The 23,848-nt window shown below is 36.9% G+C and overlaps 1 protein-coding gene across 3 annotated transcripts in view; it reads left to right on the top strand.

Annotated features, from left to right (window-relative positions):
- LOC141363342 (ubiquitin carboxyl-terminal hydrolase 32-like) overlaps positions 1–23,714 on the top strand; it is a 41,576-nt gene extending 17,862 nt beyond the window's left edge. The window contains exons 5-31 of one of the 3 annotated variants that reach the window (XM_073865981.1): positions 3,895–4,026; positions 4,136–4,243; positions 4,601–4,716; positions 6,659–6,721; positions 6,810–6,893; positions 7,029–7,090; positions 7,542–7,644; positions 7,725–7,908; positions 10,113–10,291; positions 10,597–10,737; positions 11,335–11,494; positions 12,941–13,095; positions 13,278–13,359; positions 13,468–13,542; positions 14,339–14,477; positions 18,867–18,972; positions 19,063–19,236; positions 19,341–19,515; positions 19,592–19,743; positions 19,829–19,940; positions 20,015–20,211; positions 20,291–20,475; positions 20,584–20,670; positions 20,767–20,887; positions 21,424–21,615; positions 22,839–23,097; positions 23,182–23,714. In XM_073865981.1, the coding sequence (XP_073722082.1) occupies positions 3,895–4,026; positions 4,136–4,243; positions 4,601–4,716; positions 6,659–6,721; positions 6,810–6,893; positions 7,029–7,090; positions 7,542–7,644; positions 7,725–7,908; positions 10,113–10,291; positions 10,597–10,737; positions 11,335–11,494; positions 12,941–13,095; positions 13,278–13,359; positions 13,468–13,542; positions 14,339–14,477; positions 18,867–18,972; positions 19,063–19,236; positions 19,341–19,515; positions 19,592–19,743; positions 19,829–19,940; positions 20,015–20,211; positions 20,291–20,475; positions 20,584–20,670; positions 20,767–20,887; positions 21,424–21,615; positions 22,839–23,097; positions 23,182–23,699 (4,061 nt within the window). In that variant the 3' untranslated portion in view covers positions 23,700–23,714. Of the gene's footprint in view, positions 1–3,894; positions 4,027–4,135; positions 4,244–4,600; positions 4,717–6,658; positions 6,722–6,809; positions 6,894–7,028; positions 7,091–7,541; positions 7,645–7,724; positions 7,915–10,112; positions 10,292–10,596; positions 10,738–11,334; positions 11,495–12,940; positions 13,096–13,277; positions 13,360–13,467; positions 13,543–14,338; positions 14,478–18,866; positions 18,973–19,062; positions 19,237–19,340; positions 19,516–19,591; positions 19,744–19,828; positions 19,941–20,014; positions 20,212–20,290; positions 20,476–20,583; positions 20,671–20,766; positions 20,888–21,423; positions 21,616–22,838; positions 23,098–23,181 lie in introns of all 3 variants that reach the window. The other 2 variants (XM_073865982.1, XM_073865980.1) reach the window with 2 other exon arrangements.
- The last annotated feature ends 134 nt before the right edge of the window (positions 23,715–23,848 follow it).

Genomic DNA, 23,848 nt, shown 5'->3' with positions numbered 1-23,848 from the left:
GACTGCGAATGCTTGCATTGTGAAGCAGTCATGATCTGTGTGATCTGTTAGCATGCATCATCCAGAATATGCCTCGAACCAACACAAGGCCCGATGTGAGCAGCCAAAAGGCCTAAATAAGAGTTGGTGAACATAATTTATAAGAGAGGGAGACGGATTGTGTATGAAGATGACGAGTTACTACATTTTGCCAACATAGCGATAGTTTGTATGGACTACAAGCCACATCTAAGGGTCAGTACAGTGGAATATGATATGGTTCTTCTGTTGCCATTCTGATAGAGTTGCTCCTTTAGGTGAGTATTTGGCGTTTGTAGGTGGTTATTTGGCAAATGACAGGTATGCATGTTTTGTTAGAGGTTAAAATGCCACCGTTTCTTAAATAATGGTCATGAAAGAAGAAAATAGAATAAATATGGCATTTGCATTTTGATATTGTCGTCAACAACCAAGCATATAATTTAGTCACTCTTATTTGCATGAGAAAGATTTAGAGAGATTTACATGATGAGCACTTTTCAGATATTCAGTTTTGATGTGTCAGGTCCGAATATCTGGATATATTAGATCTGTCCCCGAGAGGTTGCTAATGTTTTTGCGGTTGAATACAAAGGTGTATTCATGTGTCTCAGATCCAACCTGTAATTGTTGCTGTCATGGGCTAAACGCAGCCTGTGGAGGACAATAGTGAAAGTAATGGTAACGTGGCATAAGTAATGGCTGAAATGGGTTTTGATGGCTTGAAAGACTGACAGCATCAAATAACGCCTGTCATCCTGTTACAATAAATTGCAAGGACATCATAGGTCATAAAATAAACTACTTATCATGCCTCATATTAAAGTGTTTATAGATTAACAGTCAGTGTCTGACAAATAAACGCTTCATAACAATCGGTTCTCTCCAGCTATGCCTAAATGATAAACCCATGATTGCTCTCAGTAGTAATAACTTTGCTTTAAATAATGATAATTCTTTGTCACTCCATGAGCTCGCTGGTCTGCTGTAATAACCATGAAACCATCAGGGGATTTGCGTTAAATGTTGTTTGGCCATGCAATAAATGCACCTTGGATGTTAAATATTTATTCAGGCTTGTGTTTCTTTAGCCCTTACTCAGACAGAGATGTTTCATATAGATGTATTTTGGGATTCTTTTTGTTACCATCCATTTTTCGACTACATTGGGGGTGTATTAGTCTGTGTCTATGAATGTTATTTTTATTACACAGCTTGTTGGAATGCTTGATTCTGATTGGCCAGTCGCGACATTTGTAGGTTTGCTATTCCCAGATAAAAACAACACACCTGTAAACCAAATGTTGCAAATCATTTTAAAAAGTACAGTTTAATGTTGCACAAAAATTAAATATAAATATGTATTTTAATAACATAATATGACATTACATTTACAAATGATTAAACTAAATAGTGTGTTCGTGACATTTGAACATGTAAATGCCGCCTTATCTTAAAACCGAAAGTAAACGGGGTTTTCCTCTTGGAGGTCTGCATTTGTTAAAAATTAGCAAATAAAGTATTTCAAATCAATATTAAATGTTTCTTACCTTACTTATGAGTTAAATACCTGTGTAAAAAGCAGGATCTCGTTTGTAGTCGCAAAATAAACCCCTGCACTGTGATACAAGACTTTCAGCTTCACATTGTCAGGGCTTTTTTCTGCTTAAACATGATCCCTTACTTAACACTTTTCATTTATTTGAACCTTTGTAAAATGCAGCAACTACAGCTAATTGTGCACTGCCTTGTGCACATGGATTTAGCCCTTTTGCTAACTTTCTGGGTAATGAAACACAAACAAGAAGTTACTAATAAGTTGACATCCCATCTAGGGCTGTCACAATGATTAAAATATTGTCTCATTGCGATTGTTTGACCTCATCGCGATGATTTCAGATCACCGCAATGATTGCACATCTCTCTAAGAACACAAGGGGGGGCTGCAGCGCCTGCATTAACGAGACTGTATCAGATAGCGCTCCTTAACTAACAGTGTCACATGTCCAAGCCATTCAGTACAGTGGGAAAAAATGGCATTTAAAGAAATGCTGCAAAACTTTGATAAGCAGTATGAACTGCCAGGTCAAACATACATTGGCAAAACAGCAATTCCAAATTTAGGGAAGTCAAGGATGCTATTCTTAAGGATCTGTAAGGAATAGATTTTTTTGCAGCCACTACAGACATGTGGTCCAGTACTAAATATGACCTTAGTTGGCTACTATTTAAGGCCTGTTCTGGTATAGTCAGTTTGTTTTGATTGCATTTTTATTTTCATTTATTTTTCAGACACTGTATTGTTTATTTCTTATGAAGAATTTTCAGTTTTTGATAGATATATTCTTTAAATAATTACTATTAAATATGTGTTATGTGTATTAATATGAACTGCCTCATAAACCTTGCAAAAGATTTAATTTAAATAATCACAACAATGGGCGAAGATTATTTAATGAACAAACAAAAACATTATGAGAATTAAATGTCAAAGCAATAAAACAGGCAATTAACCGTCACAATTTATTAAACAATTAACTATCAGCCAAATTTCATAATCGTGACACCCTTAATCCCATCCACAGTAAGAACAGAATAAAATCAAGAAAATCCAGTCATAGTCTGCTTAAAATACCCGTCGTAGTAGCAGAAATGATTATGTATTGTATTGTATTGAAAATTATGTATTGAATTATGTATTGTTATAATGCTCTCATAAATGCATTGGTTTTTTTTGCAATGTACATTAGAGATGGGGATCTGTGTAGTTTTTACTAACGTTATATGGATGTGGCCGTTATAGAGGTTTAAAAGGCATCTAGTGTTTATAATTGTAACTCATACGTTTAGATAGACAGAAGATGAATCCTATCCGAATACTGCTTTTGTTACTGCATGAATTTTCATTCACAAAAGACCCTGAAATGACACTGAATCATTGATCGAGAGAATTGGTGGGCGGGTATACAAACCTATAAATCCTTAGACTCATTTATGTGTTCTTGGTCTCTGCTGTCTTTCAAGCTTTGGCTGTAGTAGACCTGTTCTCCCAATGCATTATGGGAATGATGACTATTGACTCACTTTCTGTCAAACAAGGACAATTCAGACAGAGTCTAATCGTTAAGATTGTACACAGTCTCTACACAGAAACCCTTGGGGAAACAACCCATGTAGGATTGTTTATTTTTATTTATTTATTTTTTATAATGTATTTTTTTTTAAATGTTGTGTTTTGATCTAAACATTGCACTAGATAGAAAGATTATTGTATTTTTGTGATTTGACACTTGCCTTGCTGTATGTGATGGTCAGGTGTGGGTTGGGCAACCCCAAGCCTATTAGCCTGAGCTAGAGATTATGGCAAAGCAAGAGCCTCTTAACCACCAAACTAATGCCATATATATACTCCAGTCTTTTCAGTTCATTAGGATGATTCATGCTTTCACTTAGTTGTTATGTGTTGCCTTAATGTAAATCAACTAATTAAATTTATACCCCAACATAATCTGCAACAGGTGTGCTTTCTAATGTATAAATGTTATGGAAACATGTTTATGTCTATTTAGAGGAATAGTTCACCCCAAAATGTACAGATTTGGCAGATTCTTTTTTTTTTTAAATGACTTGCAGTGCATCTGAAACATACAACATATTTTTATCAGTATTTGTGTTCCCTGGGATCAAACCCAGGACCTTTGTGCTGCTAAAGCAATGCTCTACCAATTCAGCTACAGGCATAAATATTGAATTGGGGTGGCCCAAATTGTATCACTGACAGGCAATTAGCACGTGGTTAACTGAGGGTTCGTGATGCACATAATAAGAAATAATTTCACAGTAAGTCTGATTTTTTTTTTGTCTGTGTTCTTGCAGTAGAAGAATCTGACATTATTGACTTGGAAAAGCGCTACTGGCTGCTAAAAGCCCAGTCAAGGACAGGTCGCTTTGATTTAGAAACCTTTCTCCCCTTGGTCTCACCCCCTATTCATGCATCCTTAAGTGAAGGTAAGACATTTAAATTTATTCAGTTGTTTCTAGTGGATTAAGTCTATGTGCTGAAAAAGATTTTTTTACATGGCTCATCTGGACATTACCATCTTCTTTTATGTCTCAGGTTTGTTTCATGCCTTTGATGAGAATCGGGACAATCACATTGACTTTAAGGAGATATCATGTGGACTCTCAGCGTGTTGTCGGGGTCCTGTAGCTGAGCGGCAAAAGTGTGAGTGTTTTATTATTGACAAAATACGTGCCTGCTGCACACGCGTCGAAAGGGTTTATGATAAAAGAGACGCTCACACACAAACACATGATGGGCTAAATAAATGTTTTGTCGAGCTTTGCATTCGTGCGCACTCGAAAAAGAAGTCACCGGCCGCCACTGGTGAAATATTAACGAAAAATTTAGTCAACTTTATCAACAGCTATTGTCTACTTCTGTAATGAGTTTTTCATAACCCATCCCTAAAAACCCATCCTTAGCATATCAACATAACTCACATAATTTTACATTAATGAAAAAGGCAGTTTGGTCTTTGAATACTGTTTATCTAAAGCTATTCATTTCTGTCTCTTGCAGTTTGTTTTAAAGTGTTTGATGTAGACCGGGATGGAGTTTTGTCAAGGGATGAGATTCATGAGATGGTGGTGGCGCTGCTGGAGGTGTGGAAGGACAACCGTACAGACACCCTGCCTGTAAGTTCAGATCAGCTGATCGCTAGATAAATATCCACAGGAAGAAGCGTATGTAGTTTAGATCTGCCTAACAGTTTGCAACTAAAACATTTTGCTTTGCAGCACTACGGCCACAGACGACTGTGGTGATGTTATTTCAATATACAGTTTGTGTGTCCTGCAAATGCCTGTGTGAGGCAATTAATGCAAATAAAATCCAATCATGGGGTTGCAGGCTTGAGTTCAATTTATGCATTTAATTTAAACTCCCTCTGGATTTATTATTGGTTTGTGTAGCCTGAACTGTCACTGAGTCTTCAGCCACATTTGTACTGTCAACCGGTTCTATCAGCAAATATCTGGCACTGATAGGAAGGAGTTTTGGCTGGGGGTGTTAAATGCAAAAGCACATCTGATCAGATTTTTGCAAATCTGATTTGAGACACTTTTATATGCAGTTCTGAACACTTCTATTTGTAAAAATGACATTAAAATCCACTATAACAGACTTTTCTTTGTATTTGCATGTGTCAACTAAATACCTCTTGAGATACAGACTGTAAAGTTGTGAATAGTCAAGTATGTTGCAGCAAGCAGACATATTTTTTGTAAATGAAGAGTTTGATTCCAAAACGCAATAAATTCATTTTGACTAATTTCGTTAAAAACGTGTTTTCTATACCAAGAAAGTGACAAGATGAAAACCACTATTTTCTATTACAAATTTTCACATAGCATCTTTAGGTTATAATAACATTAAACATTTAAATCCATTATTTGATTTTCAAAGATTTATTATAACAAATATATTTTTTCCGCAAAATGAAATAAATCCATGAAAAGTTTTTTTTAAATGCTATAAATATATTAAATCAATATAAGAATGTGCATTCATCTTGCCATGTTATATTCATTTAGTTGACTAGTGGTATGCACCGATTTAAATGGCATTATTAAAAAAAACACTTTCATTGCTGCTGTCATCCTTGGGACGTCGTCGCTGAACTTTTTTGACCGCGATCAGCTGTAAAATGTTTTGTTTTTGCTCGATTTTCGTTGACTTCAAGTAAAATAATGGAAAGTTTTTCATAAGATCCCCTGAGGTCAATGTGTTAGCATGACAGAAGCTTGATGTTGTCATCTGAGAACAAGCAACAGCCGGCATTTTTCCGTCGCAGGTCCCGAGTGGCTTACGTTTCTTTTCCGCCACAGACAACCACCACAGGTTTATCAGTGCCATCAAAAGTATTATTTTGTTTTTGTTTGGTTGTTGATCAGGAAGTACAAAGTAGATGAGTAAAAATAGGATTCTGTGTGTATTCAACGCGCCGCCATTGTTGCTTAAAATGTGTGGAATGGTGCGTTGTGATTTGTTGAGCGGATTTATTGCATTCTGCAGAGAAGGATTATTGCGGATATTATGGCGTTTATCGCGTTTTGGAAAAAAGAGAGAAAAGATGACAGAATAACACGGCGGATATCGAATTTTGGGTAAAATTAAGAATTTACTTTTTAATGCTGACCAGATACAATACTGATTTTGGTGGTAACTAACTTAAATGGAGTTTATCGCGTTTTGTAACCAAACTCTTCAAATACTTGTTATTTGCCCACTGACTCTTATAAGTTTGGCAGTACACTTGAAGCTTATTTTGTGCACATTTTATCCTTTGGAAATATATAAATTATTATTTTTTACAGTGTTGTTGATTTTCTCTGCAAAATAAATGCCTTCTTAAAATAAACGAATATCATGTTGTTACGTATGGTGGCTTATGTCTTAAGTGCTTGTAAACAGGCAGAACAAAAAATATAATATGTCAGAGTCAGATAAACTGCATTAAGCTTTGCGGTGTAAGTGCAAGCTTGAACCTAATGCATTCCTTTGATGTAACGTAGTATATAATTGCTATTTATAGATTTCTTAATGATGTTTTCTGGTTTGTCCTTCTGTACGTTTCAGGAGTTTAACTCCAGCGTGTCAGACATTGTAGAAGACATACTGAAAATGCATGACACAACAAAAGTAAGTACTATCATTTTCTTTGTTGAACGATTTGGCATCCCTTTGATTTTTTTTGTGCACTTATATTTGTCCTGTGTCACGCTCACAGCAAGGGCACTTAACCTTGGAGGACTACCAGATATGGAGCGTGAAAAGTGCTCTCGCCAATGAGTTCCTCAACCTACTGTTTCAGGTAAAATTCTGCATACACTATTATGGTCTATATACATACTGTAAGTGCTAGGATGGTTTTGTAATCTGGACATATAGATTTGAATCCAGTGTAATCTGTATATTGTGCTTATGGGTTTAATTGGCTCTTTGACAGGTGTGTCATATCGTTCTGGGTCTGCGTCCAGCTACTCCTGAAGAAGAAGGCCAGATCATTAGGTGAGTGTAGGACACGACACTTAATAACACTTTGCAACTAATCTCTCTTTCTCAAAACATCAAGCTTGTAAATAATTCTGTATTGCATTTCACTTCACGTCAAGAGTCTTATGGTTGAGCTTTATCAGTTTATAACCTGTTTATAACCTTTATCTTTTTCTGTTTAAGAGCAGACAGAGATTGAGAACACAATTTCACAGCCAAATTGAATTTTCAAGCAGCACTGATGTGCACAAAAGATACTATTAATGCTGAACCAACAAATCATTGTCTGTTTTATTGATTTGGAAGTTTATTATTAATGCCTTAGTTTGGCAAGTATAGAAAGATTGTTATGTGGGATTATTTTGATTCCTGTGTGTAAGTAAGATGAAATATGAATGCGTTCTTTGGCTGACTGTTATTTTGTGTGTGTGTGTGTGTGTGTGTGTGTGTGTGTGTGGTGTTACAGGGGTTGGCTGGAGAGGGAAAGCAGGCATGGACTGCAGCTAGGCCAAAACTGGTTCTTGATCTCAATGCAGTGGTGGCAACAGTGGAAAGATTATGTCAGATATGTGAGTGAACAATATATCTACAGGATACATAGCAGTGAAATAACTGGAGCATGATGATGATTTTTTATTTATTTTAACAGGATAACACGTCAATTGTCGTTGACCAGCCGTTAATGCAGGGTAGTGGCATGAAAAGTTCACAGTCCACAGCTCTTGTGGAGTCCGTCCAAAACAGAGTTGGAATAGTGGTCCGTTCCCCAAGTTCCCCAGAGGAGAGATTTCCTGACAATATCTCCAGCTCATCAGAGGCATCTGAGAGTATTGGTAATAGTGAGTACATGCTCATTCTTTCTTCATAGCATACTAATGTAATAAACATATTGTCAAAGTCCCATTAGGGAAATAGGACTAGGTGGCCACGTTTGCAGTCTGAAGTAATGCGAGACTAAAGTCCTATCTACTTGAATTGGGAAAGACATTCATAGACTAACAATTAAACCTAGCATCAACTGTACCATAACTTTTGTTTCTTAAGCTGAAATTGCACATCTTTTTTGAGTCCTTTTTTAGCTTTTGTGTATAGAGCCCTGTCCTCCAGAGAATCATCAGTCTGTATCGATTGATGATTGGTTCTTTTAACTGGAAGGTGGACTTTTGTTGCCAGGGCGACCATATTGAATGTTGCATTGTCCCCTATTTATATTAATAGGAGTGCTCAATCTTGTTCAATATCCAATATCTTTGGTACCTATAAACGGCAAGAAACAGGGGTATAGTGGTTTTCACATATACTGTAACATATATAACAAACTCTTGTCCATCCTCCGTTTATAAACACAGGGTTCTCACGGGTCCTTAAAATCCTTGAAAGTTTGTGAATCTGGGGAAAAAAATTAAAGGCCCTGGGAAGTTTTTGAAAATATACATACATAGATACAGGTCATTGAAAGTGCTTGAATCTATTTTATGCAAGATGTTTTCTGGAAAAATCAATATAATTCCCTGTGTAGTGTAGGATAATATCATAAAAATTCTAGACTTTTAAGCACATTTGCTAAAATGTTGGCTTTAAATGCTTATATCTTCTGTATGCGAATGTTGATTCATACCAAAATGCTTTTTTGCATAGTTGTGTTTGACACATGAAAACGTCTCGGCTTACGTATGTAACTGTTGTTCCCTGAGAAGTGAACGAGACGCTGCGTCACCCTTGCCATACTTTCTGCGTCCCTGTAATGCCGTCTTTAGCAATATTTCAGATAGTGATATACTTCCTGGCTCCCATTTCACCCTGTCTTTGTCGTTAAGCCTCACCATTGGTTGAATTTGATACACATATTCAGACACACATACCCCTGGAGGCGTCCCTAAAGTGTCACCGCAGTGACGCAGCGTGAGTTCCCTCGAAAGGGAACAGTAACAATCAGGGCCGGCATCAAGAGGGGGCATTCACGGGCCGTGCCCCCCCAACCACGTTGTTGTGCCCCCACACAGTTTTTTATTAGTTTAATATATATCAAGAATAATTAAAAATTGAATGTTTCATGACTTTTAATGTAATAAAATGAAGAAAATATAGTTGATATATGTTTTTTTAATTAAAATAGACCCGTTTCTCTGATTGGTTGTATTGCGGCGTCTCATGCGTCTTTACGTCTTTGCATATTAATGTGACTTGATACTAGCAACGTGTTTTTTCGCGGCATTTTATGGATCGTGTAAAATATGGATATTAGAACATTTAGAACGAACCAGCACCGCCTGCTCCATCTGGCTCATACTCGGAGATTAGAGGTCGAGGTGGAATTTCTACAGGACACTGTTTTAAGGAAGTTTAATGTTCGCACAAGCCGCCTTCAGCTTTTTTTTGGTAAGGTAAATTAGCGTTGTTTTAATTTACGTAAGCCTAAATGTGAAGTGTGGCTATAGACCGTTAAACAGCATTGCGACGTGATTATGGTAATACTGATTAGTTTGTGATTTTCTGCACTTTATATGGGAAATGAGCTGACAGTCTGTACCAATTGTATGAGTGTGTGCGTGCACTGTATTTGTTGTTTTAATGCCTTGTTTTTGCAAGTTATTATTGCTAATTTCGTGCCCCCCTTGGAAGCCGCGTGCCCCCCTGTTAGTTATGGTCTGGCGCCAGCTCTGGTAACAATGTATCTTAAAAGGTAACACGATGTAACCTTGCTCTCACTTGAAATGTGTCCCCACATTTAGTCCTTGAATATGAGGGTATTGGACCTGGAAAGTCCTTGAAAGGTCTTTTAATTTTAAGTTAACTAATGTGTGGGAACCCTGTAAATAGTTTTCCCATGTAGCCATTTTCTGTACAGTATAAATAAACAGTGGTCTAGTGGGTAATGTTCACATGTGTAAAACTGTGACTTGTACCATTTCATGTAGGATCTGTCATGTCCCATTCCCTTTTTTATTCTTCACCTTATAAACATAAACAAAAAGTAGCAAAAAGGCCCAAAATACAAATTAAGGTTTTCTTTATATAAATGTGTTTCCTTTCTCAGGCCTGACCCCCCACATGAGTTCCTCTGCCACAGATGTCTGCTTTGCTCGACAGCACAACGTTTCAGACAACAACAACCAGTGCTTTTCCAGTGCCAATGGCCATTTGCCCAACAGCATGGCTGCACAGAGACCCGGTGCAATAGACAACCAGCCTCTGGTGACCACTGAGTCTATAAAGGTGATTATGAATGTGCTGATGGCAGGATATTCACAACTTTCTTGTCCATAAAACCGACTCCCGAAGGGCATTCAGTAAATCTGCAGGAAAAATAACACCTTTAAATAGTTTTCTTTGATTCCATGGAATTGTAAGCTTGAGCAATATCTTGTCACAAACGCATTTTTGCACACTTGTATTAATGTAACATCCTATATTATCAGATAAATCTTTCTTTGCTCAACACAATAGATTGTAGTATCTGAGTCCAAATAAGCTGTTATCTGTCCTGTCCTTAAGTGTTTGTCTTTATTTTTTCTGTCCAGGCACCCACGCTGACTATGGAGGGAGGTCGGATAAAGAAATCCCAGCAGTTGGTAGATGGCCGGGACTTTGAGACCGTGCCAGAGCCAGTATGGAGGGCACTTTACCACTGGTATGGGGCCAATCTTGGCCTACCTCGCCCGGTACGTATATCAAATATAAAAGGGGACATTTCACAAGACTTTTTTAAAAATCTTATGTCTCCCCAGAGTACGTATGTGAAGTTCTAGCTCAAAATACCATATAGATCATTTATTATTGCATTTTAAAATTGCCACTTTGAAGGTGTGAGCAAAAATGTCCTCTTAAATGCAAATGAGCTGTCTGCACTGAATGGCAGTGCCGTGGTTGGATAGTGTAGATTAAGGGGTGATATTATCCCCTTCTGACATCACAAGGAGAGCCAAATTTCAATTACCTATTTTTTACATGCTTGCAGAAAATGGTTTACCAAAACTAAGTTACTAGGTTGATCTTTTTCAGATTTTCTAGGTTGATAGAAGCCCTGTGGACCCAATTATAGCACTTAAACATTGAAAAAGTCAGATTTTCATGATATGTCCCCTTTAAGAGAACAGTAACAATAGAATTAACAATTAATTTACTTCAATTAACTAAAGTTAAAGTCATAGGGCTGTAAACTTCGTTTAAATTAACCAAAGTTAGCTCATATAGGTAACGGTATATATTTTGTCATTGTGTTTATTCTGTGCCGCTAACACTATCCCTTCCTCCCTTAGGTTATTATGTCTACACTCACCAATCAACCAGAACTAGAGCTTTTCCCACGGTACCTTCTCTTCCTGCGACAGCAGCCGGCCACACGCACCCCTCAGTCCAACATCTGGGTCAATATGGGTATGACCAGTCTGCGAATGTTCCCTCCAAACATGCCCCGAGGTAACGTAAGCCTGCAGCAAGAGAGAGGCTCCTTCTTCTGCCTAGACCACCTCCCCTAATCTCCTAAACCCGATCTCGGCAAACCAGATTTCTGGATTACTGATTGAACACACTAACGCGCCGAATCATGATTCCAGCTCCGAGCTCTAAGTCAGGGCTGCAGTCATAGTGTTGGTGTGAAAGATGGGAGCTTTTGTGTCTACTATCAGGTTTACCTAAATGCCAGAGTGGAAAGAGGCAGTGAACTCGGTGTTAACTTGATTTAAAGTGAGGTTCAACACTGATAGTATAGTGAGATTACAAATAGAGATATATGCCACTCATTCATGGCTCTGCCAGACTGACTGTGGGTTTGGTGTGGGTACAAATCACTTCTCCCTGCTTAATTTCCTTGAAATATTCCTTTTGCAATCATACAAATCAAATCAATTTTGTCTTCTGTGAAATCAATAATCCTCTTTGGAAAATTAAATGTGTTTGGCATTTGGCTTGATTTTTATTCAGATCACCCAGACTAATGAATTAATGAATGTCCCCTTAAAAATGCCCTTTGCCCTTTCTTGCTGCTACCTTACAACTAATCCTCAATTGAGTCAATCAGATTATGTGTGCGTGCGTGCATGTGTGTGTGTGTGTGTTTGATTTGTGTGATCCTTGATTTAATAGCATGCATACTAGGATATATGAATGAACTGGATCTTCACATTTTTCATTGTTGTCTCAAATTGTATTATATTATATTATATTATATTATATTATATTATATTATATTATATTATATTATATTATATTATATTTACGGATGGGAAGATAAATGCGGATATACACTAATAATTCTGACTCGCACAGCCGATATTATTCACAGCTCTTTCATGTACTACGGCTTTTAATCAGTAAGTCCTTATCGATCTGAAATCACTGTTAGTTTGAATCGTTTATAACATGCATTTGAAAACATAATCATTATACATATTCTTTATTATCATGAAAATACTTGAAAAGGTTTGAAGAGCAGCAATATAAATATCCTTAAGCCATTTCCTGGAGCTGCGTGTGTTAATGGTTCTTCTTCATATTGAGTTTCTGCACGAGTGCGCCCTCTGGCTTTTGGATGTAACGGCATTTCACTGTAATTCATTGAGAAGCATGGCAAGCATCATCGACCAATTTATCGGATCATCCCTAAATATATTACATGCTATGTATTATTACAACTACGTGTCAGCTGATTAATAAACACAGTAACCTAACTTCACTGTGATCACAATGTACCTGTGATCTTGCTCAATCACTTTACCCTTAAATTTCTTCTGTACATTCATTGTTATTGTACAGTATAACACAGCAGGGTAGCTATAGGTTATTTTAGACAGGTAAGTGTTTAAGACAGATAAGTGTTGTATTGCATGTTATAGAATGCTAAAGACCGCTCCATTCCCAATACAGGAAATGTTCCTTCTCCTAACGCCCCCCTGAAGCGAGTGCTGGCATACACAGGCTGTTTCAGCAGGATGGGGACGATTAAAGACATTCACGAGTACCTGTCCCAGAGGTTACGCATCAAAGACGAGGACATGCGCCTGTGGCTATACAACAGCGAGGTGGGGACCTCAGATATTGGATAAACAAATTTTACATGTAGCAATATTGTACTCTGATTAAAGACAGTTAATGCAAGAGCTCTGACAAAGGTGTCACAACTATACTAAGGCTTTGCGAGGTTGAGAGAGTTTGTTAGACATTTGTATTAATCTTTTTTATGTTGCTTTCGTCATTTAATCAGAATTACCTCACGCTCCTGGACGATGAAGATCACACTTTAGAAAGTTTGAAAATTCAAGACGAACAGCACTTAGTCATTGAGGGTATGTTTGTAAATTTATTTTCGCATTTACTGGACAATGTGAAGAAAGTTGTAACCATGCAAAATCCGATAAAAACTGAGACAATAATAGCATTTTGTTTCCCTCCAGTTCGAAACAAAGATATGAGCTGGCCAGAGGAAATGTCTTTCATTGCGAACAGCAGCAAAATTGACAGACACAAAGGTAATTCTTAAAAAAGACTTCCACAAAAATCAAAATGTTTATCAGAGTTTAAATTCTTCTGCAATAAAGCCCATATCCAAGTCGATTATTAACACACAAGTGAAGAAGTAGCAATAGTCCATAAAAAAATTACATAACAAAGCAATATCAAATCATATGTAAACAAACATCAGATTTGACATTTAAAGACATTTACTATGTTGCAATTGAAGAAACAAACTCTCTGTGGCAGTTTCCCGGACAGGGCTTATCCTAGTCCCAGACTAAAATGCATGTTGGAGCTGCATTCATTTAAAAACACCTTTTATTTACATTTTTTTTAAAACATATATCAGTGCCATTGTTTTCCCTTACGAAAATTAACCATGGTTTTACTACAGTTAAAACCAAAAAACCATGGTTACTGTAGTAAAACCATGGTAACCACAAAATAACCATGGTTTTGACAACCATGGTTTTCAAAAACCAAAGTTAAACCATAGTTAGTGTATTAAAACCATGGTTTTGCTCATAGTAATCAATACACCAAAAAACCATGGTTACTACACTTTTACCACAATAAAACCATGGTTAATTTTCGTAAGGGTTGCACAGATGTATTGTTTTATGTAAGGTTTGTTTGTAAAAACTTCTTGCATTTCTTAAAATAACTAAGACCTAGTCCTGGATTAACCTACCAGACAATAAGATATGTGTAATTGACCATCACAGAGACTTCACTCATGTGGTTATGGCTTAAACATCCACTAACCAAATAAACTAATTGCATATAAATATTGGCTTATTTCTGTTGCAGTTCCAACTGAGAAAGGTGCCACAGGTTTGAGCAACTTGGGTAACACGTGCTTCATGAACTCCAGTATTCAGTGTGTTAGCAATACCAAGCCCCTCACTGAGTACTTCATCTCAGGGCGACACCTATATGAGCTTAACAGGTAAGGGAGCAAAATTTGTGGTTTTGGTATCACTTTACAATAAGGCTTTATTTGTTAACATTAGTGTGTGCATTAGCTAACCTGAACTAGCAATGAGCAATATAGTTTCTCAGCTTTTAATCATCTTTGTTAATGTTAGTTAATGGCAATACAGCTGTTCTTGTTTGTTTGTTAATTGCATTAACTGATGTTTACAGTTCCAACTTTGAATAAAAAAAAAAATCGTAATAGCGATACATAAAAATTAATCATGATTAATCTATAACAGAATAAAAGTTTTTGTTTACATCATATATGTGTGTGAACTGTGTATAATAACTTATATACAGATTTGTATATTTATTAGTGCTGGGCAAAGATTAATCACGAATAATCGCATACAAAATAAAAGTAATTATTGGTATAATATATGAGTGTGTGCTGTGTCTAATTATTATGTATAAATATATACACACACATTCATGTATGTATTTAAGAAACATTTACATGTTTATATATATTTATTTATATTTTATATAATCTATATTAAATATAAATTTAAAAAAAAAGATATATAAATAAAACAATTTTGAAATGAATATATGAATGTGTGTGTGGATAAATACACATTGTTTATATATATTTATTTATATTTTTATATAATCTATATTAAATATAAATTTTAAAAAATGATATATAAATAAAACAATTCTGAAATGAATATATGAATGTGTGTGTGGTTAAATACACATAATAATTAGACACAGTACACGCACATATATTATGCAAAAAATCACTTTTATTTTGTATGCGATTAATCGCGATTAATCTTTGCCCAGCACTAATATTTATGTATCATTTATATATAAATATATATATATATATATATATATATATATATATATATATATATATATATATATATATATATATATATATTCTTAAAATTATACATGCATGTGTGCATATTTATATATACATAATTATTATACACAGTTCACACATATATATGATGTAAACAAAAACTTTTATTCTGCTATAGATTAATCGCAATGAATAGTTATGCATCCCTAATTAGTTGCTGCGTCCGAAAACTGTAAATTGCTGCCTCCTGAGGCAGCTTTCCAAGGCAGGAAGGCATCAAGGCATGTCCGAATTCAACGTTAGGTTTACTTCCTGTCTCCTGAGATACCTATGCGTGGGCGTCAGTGATGCCGGTAACGCGTTACTTAGTAACGCGTTACTCTAATTTTACCACTTTTTTTAGTAACGAGTAATCTAACGCGTTAATATTTCCAAACCAGTAATCAGATTAAAGTTACTTATCCAAGTCACTGTGCGTTACTATTTTTGAAATTTTCCTTAGTAAAATATATATTTTCTTGTATATTTCTTCTTGCGTCTCGGGAAGTGAAGTCAGGTGTGCGACAAGTCACGTTTTCAGCACGAGGACAATTCAGGTCACGTGTAAGCGACACAAACGTAAACAACGTACAATGGAGAGAGAAGAGAGATGCAGCTACAAAAACACTACGTCAAATTAAAAAAAAAAAAACATTTGGAGTCGCGGCACGGCGCAGACAGTCAAACTAAGAGCAAGTCCCACATAGTCCCACCCGGTGATGCGAAGCAGTGAGCAGGAGTTCATCCACTACCCAAACAACAAAAGCTGGACTTCAGTGCAAAACCAGTAAGTGTGGGAGAGTTGAAGAACGAAAGTAACAAAGCGATTTTCTCCGAGCCCTGATAACATCTAAATCTCACTATGACAGCATATTAGCACATAACCTCTGAAAGAGTTGACAAATATCGCGTTATTTACTCACCGATTTCCACGTGTAGATCCAGAACTGTGTTTTCAACCATGATAAGTACATTCCAAAAGCGGTCTTTTTTTCTTACAACGCGTTGTGTTTCTCGTTTCATGTGTTACAATACTGATAAATCTACAAGGTATTTACTATATAACATCCTGAAGACTTCTCAGTTTTTCAAAATAAAAGTAAGTCGAGTTTATAGAGTAAGTAGATGTCGGGTCAAAAGTAACACTTGTTAGTTTTGTCCCGCTGCTAATACTGTGTATAATATGGTAAAAAATTGATATTATTCTAATTTGATTTAATTTTATTTTCATAGTGTTCAAACTATTGAATTTTTTTTTAGTCTCAGCAATTTAAGTTTGTACTGTTGGTTGCTTTTGAAACATTTGATAAAACTGAAATTTAAAATAAAAATGTAATTTAATTATTTTTTACAAAGATAAATGACAAAATAAGTTTGCAGTTACATATTAAAGAGGTCATAGTAATATATATTTAATAAAAACAAGTGTAACACAAAAATCTATCATGTTTTGTTGTGTTACTTTTGACCCACCTGTGTGTTACTTTCGTCCCTGCTGTCAAGGTCAAAAGTAACAATTCACTACTCTTGTTTAAAGTTAAATTATACAGAAGTCATTTTACATTTGTTCAAAATTCCAGCTGGTTTTGATAGACCACACTTGTGAGTTATTGACCACAACAAAAATATATCTCTGTCTAAAACATTAACTTTTAAAATTAAGTTTTTCTGAAAATGGCCCCTGCTCACCCCTATTTATGTTAAGTGAAGTCAAGAAAGACTCATATATATATTTTTTAGTTTTTTAAAACACAACAGTTCAACTTAAAATGTCAGAAGATACATTGTTGACGTTACTGTTAAAAATGCACTTCCAATAAAGTGAGTGTTGGCAAAACCGGTTGTCATTTTTAATGTTGAGGCAGTGGGGGTGTTGGCAGCTACTGGAATGTAACTAACAAAGTAACTTGTAATCTAACTTAGTTACTTTTAAAATCAAGTAATCTGTAAAGTAACTTAGTTACTTTTTAAAGGAGTAATCAGTAATCAGTAATCAGATTACTTTTTCAAAGTAACTGTGGCATCACTGGTGGGCGTACAATAAGCATGTGATTGGTCGAGCCTGGTCGAGTTCGAAAAAATAAAATGGCGGCCAAGGAAAGTGACTGGAGCACAAATTTAGTCTAAATAAAGGTAGATGTTCACTTTTTACACCTTTAATTGCATTTCTAGCGAGAAATTAGTATTGTAGTTTCAAATATGTGATTAGTTATCACAAAGGCACTCTCTGTTTATATTTCAAATAGGGATGCACGATATATCGGCTGACATATCGTTATCGGCCGATAACTGCTTATTTTTAATATTATCGGTTATTGGTCTGATAGCAAAATTAGGCCGATAAATGAAAGCCGATAAATGATGGATTATTTTGGTTTGTTGAACCACTTCACTTGCTCATTGCTGGACATGTGGAGTTTTGATTGGTGCTTTCTGTGACATAGCACGAAGATGACACGTGTTGCGAGCTTAAGAAGAGTATGCTAGTCTAGCGCAAAGATAAGATGTCCGCGGTCTGGGAGTTTTTCATTGTGAAAATAATATGAATATTTATCGGCCTATATATATATATATATATCGGTTATCGCCCCCCAAATATAAAGAGTTATCGGTATCGGCCAAAATTTCCATATCGGTGCATCCCTAATTTCAAACACGCTGCCTTTGAAGTGTCCGAAAGTCTTTCTCTGAGCTGCCTTCATGCCTCCGAAGTCATTTCCTCATGAGGCAGCGAGGCAGCGAGTCACTGCCTTGAGTTTTCGGACGCAGCCAGTGTCAGGATCCTGTCAGAATCATGTCTTGAATTATATCTAGTCTTTGTGACAGGGTCCTGGGAGTACCATGTTTTATGTGGGAGATGCGTGGTTTTAGTATTGGTTTATTCTGACCACGCATTTCCCGGGTCTCGTCACTTTTTCCCCGATCCCTTACTTGTAATGATTTCCAGGTGTATGTAATTTATTTTGTCCCTATTTAAAGTCCTTGTGCTTGATGTTCTTTGCTTGTGCGTTTTTTCTTTCTTATTGTGAGTATCGTGTCCTGAAAGTATCCTGTTTAGTTTATTGTTATTTAGTAGAGTTTGTTTGTAAGTTGTTCTAGTTTAGTCAGTGTTTAGTTATCTTGTATTTGTGATGTTTTGCCCCCTCGTGGGTTTTGTTTTTCTGTTTTTGTCTCTTTAATTAAAGTCAGTTAATTAGAGTGTTTTTTGTATACATCCATCTGCGCCTGGGTTCTTGTCTTGCTAACCCTGACAATAAGTAAATGTTGAAATTAACATGAACTAGCAAGAATAAATACTGAAGTATTGCTCACTGTTAGTTCATGTTAGCTAAAGCATGAACTAATATTACCAAATGCAACCTTTTTCAGTTATTATAGTATTATAGTTATAGTGTTCAGTTATTTTTACCACTATTTGATTAAATGAAATTCAGTATATACTAAACTGGGAAGTAAATTTCAATGCATCATACCTCTTGACCATTGAGCTGTGCATTGAATTGACAGAACCAATCCCATTGGAATGCGTGGTCATATGGCCAAATGCTATGGGGATTTGGTACAAGAACTCTGGAGTGGAACCCAGAAGAATGTTGCACCTCTAAAATTAAGGGTGGGTAATTAACATCACTGCAATCACAGAAACCAAATATTTGTTACCATAAAAATTGTCAATCTGACATTCGTGTCCCAATCATTTTAGTGGACGATAGCAAAATATGCTCCGAGATTTAACGGCTTCCAGCAGCAAGATTCCCAGGAGCTCCTGGCCTTCCTGTTAGATGGGCTTCATGAAGACTTGAATCGTGTGCATGAGAAACCTTATGTGGAGCTGAAGGACAGTGATGGACGACCAGACCATGAAGTGGCCACAGAGGTCAGTTTCAGACTCCTGTAATTTCCAACATCCACTTGAAAACAGCAACAGGATGTTAAATGTGACTAACTTAACGTTATTTGCGTATTCATCTCTCTTTATAGGCCTGGGAAAACCATTTACGAAGGAATCGCTCTATCGTAGTGGATCTTTTCCATGGGCAGCTCAGGTCCCAGGTGAAGTGCAAGACTTGCGGTCATATCAGCGCCCGCTTCGACCCCTTTAACTTCCTTTCACTACCGCTGCCCATGGACAGCTCAATGCACTTAGAAATTACAGGTAAGTTTAAGCCGATTGGAAATTTACTTAGTCATCAGAGACAACAGGCTCACTTGCAACCTGTTGTGATTGACAGTTATTAAACTTGACGGCTCCACTCCGGTGCGGTACGGGCTCCGTCTCAACATGGATGAAAAGTACATGGGCCTGAAGAAACAACTGAGCGAGTTGTGCAGTCTGAAACCTGAGCAGATTCTGCTGGCTGAAGTCCACACCTCCAACATCAAGGTCCGTTCACCTTCACACATGATACTGGTGTCACATAATGTTGATTGCCATATTGACCTTTTTATAAATATTTGCTTGGGTGTAGAACTTTCCTCAGGACAACCAAAAGGTGCGACACTCTGTGAACGGCTTCTTATGTGCGTTTGAGATCCCCGTTCCTGGCTCACCCACCTCAGTCACTACTCTTGTTCAAACAGGTAACAACGATTGATTTCTTCTTTACATTTTTAAAGTTTTGCTCATTGAGTAATAAATGTTTTTTATTTTATAGAATCTCCACCAATGGCCAATGGGACAGCAGGAACCAATCACATTGGAAAGTCTAACTTGATTCCCAATGGTATGCCGAGCACAGTGGTTCCATGCACCCCGGAGAAGCCCCTCGCCAATGGTATCCCAAATGGTCATGCTGTTCCAGTGCCAGACAGCCCCTTCATCGGGTACATCATTGCCATGCACAGAAAAATGGTGAGTAGCGCAGTTTGATGTCACAGTTGGATACATGTGGTGGTCTTTCGAATTGTAAGTGCGAGTTTTGTCACCTCAGATGCGGACGGAGCTGTACTTCTTGTCCTCCCAGAAGAACAGGCCTAGTCTGTTTGGTATGCCATTGATTGTGCCATGTACAGTACACACCAGTACTAAGGATCTATATGATGCCGTGTGGATCCAGGTGTCCCGTCTCGCCAGTCCTCTGCCCCCACAGGAAGCCAGTAACCACGCTCAGGACTGGTCAGTTCTATCAAAATCAAAGTCTCACAGGATTCATACTCAAAGTTATTTTTCACATTTGTCTACATGCATAATGTAGAATCTATAATATTTGCGATCCTCTTTCAGTGATGACAGCATGGGCTATCAGTACCCCTTTACCCTCCGTGTGGTGCAGAAAGACGGTAATTCCTGCGCCTGGTGTCCCTGGTACAGGTAAGTTGTACAACAGTTGTACATGCTGTTGTTCATGCATCTTGCATTTTACTTTGGCTTTTTGTGACTGATAAGGGATGTCGCTGACTTTGCCAGGTTCTGCAGAGGCTGCACGGTGGAGTGTAGCGAGGACAGAGCGTCTTTAGGAAATGCCTACATTGCTGTAGACTGGGACCCCACTGCCCTGCACCTCCGTTACCAGACGTCTCAAGAAAGGGTGAGTGCCAGGAATTTAGTCGGGACTGTACAGAAATGATTGCTTCTATAATGTGGCATACTCCATAGTGAAACTGGACATTTTTTTAAAGGGGACATTTCACAAGACTTTTTTAAGATGTAAAATAAATCTTAGTTGTCTCTAGAGTACGTATGTTTTAGCTCAAAATACCTTGTAGATAATTGATTATAGCGTGTTAAAATTGCCATTTTGGGTGTGTCATTTGCCATTTAGTGCAGAGATCAGCTTAAGGGGCGGTATTATCCCCTTCTGACATCACAAGGGGAGGCAAATTTCAATGACCTATCACATGCCTGCAGAGAATGGTTTACCAAAACAAAATTACTGGGTTGATCTGTTTCACATTTTCTAGGTTGGCAGAATCCAATTATAGCACTTAAACATGGAAAAAGTCAGATTTTTCATGATATGTTCCATTTAAATAGTTTTACTTAGTCCAGTTTTTGGTATAGTTGTAGAGGCATAGTTGTTGATGTTTGTCCTCTAGCTCATTTCTAATATGTGTGCATGAACAGATAGTCGAAGAACATCCCAGTGTTGAACAAAGTCGAAGGGCTCAGGCAGAACCCATAAGTTTGGACAGCTGTCTGAAAGCCTTCACCAGTGAAGAAGAGCTGGGAGAGGATGAGCTCTATTATTGCTCCAAGTGTAAAACCCATCGCCTGGCCACCAAGAAGCTGGACCTGTGGAGGTTGCCCCCTGTACTGGTCAGAAAAACCCCTTAGTTCCTATTTTCTGATTTTTTCATATGCAATTTATACCTGTATTTGGTGTAATTGTTTCAAAAAAAATTTTTTTTTGGATGTTTTATTGAATTGCAGTTTTGTATAGAGCACTTTGTATTGTGTAGTAAGACCTTAAATTTCAGATAACTAGCTAGATAAACAAAAAGACTGATATTTTTGATGCCACTAACTTGGCGGTTTTTCAAATGTATGTATTATTTAATCTTCATAAGTGTTCATTGTACATTACTGTGTAAAAGTCTTAGGCCACCACAACCAGACTTGTTGTTTTAGAAGTTTTAATGTCCATCCATATTTATTTTTCAATCTATTTATTAAGATACAAACAAAAAATACAGGAAATATGTACAAAAAAAACCCATTACTTTTCAGGACATAATGTCTTCTTTAGGCATCGTCTGTGTTTAGTTTGACCTCTCTTGGCACTAAACACATCTTGAGCGTTTTTGAGCAGAATGAAGTAAAAAGACTAATTTCTTTAAAATTAGGATTTAATTTCATTTAGGTTTAAGAGATCCTCCAGTTTCCTGCTATTGCTCAAGTGGAAGGGGAGTTTACCCTAAAAACTTGACACATCAGTTTACATTTTTATACAGTTTTTAATTGGTGCTGGGCAAATATTAATTGTGATTAATCGCATGCAAAATATAATTTGTGATTTGTAACATAATATACAAGTGTGTGTTATTATTATGTATATATAAATACACACATATTCATGTGTATATATATAAGAAACATTTACATGTGTGTATATATATTTATATATATTTATTTATATTTTTATATATTCTATATACATTTAAAATATATATATAAAATCTGAAATGTATACACGTATATGTGTGTGTTTAAATATAATTAAAATTAAAAATTAACTTTTATTTTGTATGCGGTTAATCACGATTAATCTTTGCCCAGCACTATTTTTAATACTATATACACATTTCCTGTATTTTTAAAGAGACACAATTATATATGATCACTATAACATTGCAAAAACAACTAAAGACTTTTGCACAGTACTGTACATTGTTATGTAAAGTTTATCAGATCAAATGGTATCAAGTGGTTTACAGATATGTGTGCAATATGTAGTAAACAGACTGTGGTTGATGTCATCTGTTACTGTGACTGTGTATATCTAAAATTGGTTAAAATGGTTTGTCTGTCTCCTATTTCAGATTGTTCATCTAAAACGCTTCCAGTTTGTCAACGGCCGTTGGATCAAATCTCAGAAGATTGTAAAGTTTCCACGAGAAAGCTTTGACCCCAGTGCGTTTCTGGCCCCAAGGGAGATTTCTCAGAGCCTGGGCAGCCTTCAGAGCCTACAGAGTCAAAGCGAGTGCCTGGTAGAGGAGCTCCAAAGACTGGAGAGAGGAGACTCTTCTGTATCCACCATCTCCACTACTACCGTAGCCAGTCCTCCAACATCTGGGAAAGGTATGTCTTTCTCTCATATCTCTCTATCCTTCTCTTTTTCTTTGTACAGGTAAACATTACATTAGATCATTTTGGTCATTTCAGGTACACCATCCTCCATCAGAAGGGTGGGCAGCCCACTGAGCAGAAACAGCAGTCCCGGTAACAGCCCTAGGAACACGGGACGGAAACAGGGCCGCCTGCGTCTGCCCCAGCTGGGCAGCAGACATCGACTCTCAAACAGTAAAGAAAACCTGGACAGCAGTGCCATGAGCAACAGCAAGGAGAGCGAGATGGAGCCTGAACAGGGCATAGTGACAGACGGGGAGAATCAGGGGGCGTCTGATGCAAACATGCAGGACTCCTGGTCGCTGGATGCCTCAAGCACTGATTGTGATGTCATCATGGTGAATGGATTGGGACAAGACAGCAGTCAGAGTAACGGACACTCAGAAGTCAGCACTGATCTGGACACACCTCACCAAAGAAATGACATCTGCCTGGAACCCTTTTACAATTTATATGCAATCTCAGTAAGTGCATCAACATTAAAGATATCAAGGTTATATTTTTACAGAATGTTCTTTACATTATGCAGGATTATTTTATGTAGAAAACAGTAAATGACAGTGGGTTTTCATGGTCACATTTCAGCTAATGTTTTCTTTTTTTAAGTTTAGGAGAAGTAGCAGGATGTTACATTTTTATTCGTATTTTTATTTTTATTTTACTGATTACGCATGAGATTATGTGAGTATCTGGCAAACGCGAG

This window comes from Misgurnus anguillicaudatus, unplaced genomic scaffold (genome assembly GCF_027580225.2).
Source record: "Misgurnus anguillicaudatus unplaced genomic scaffold, ASM2758022v2 HiC_scaffold_34, whole genome shotgun sequence".
NCBI lineage: Eukaryota > Metazoa > Chordata > Actinopteri > Cypriniformes > Cobitidae > Misgurnus > Misgurnus anguillicaudatus.
Note: the sequence above shows the minus strand (reverse complement) of the source record. Positions and strands in the feature narration are given on the sequence as shown.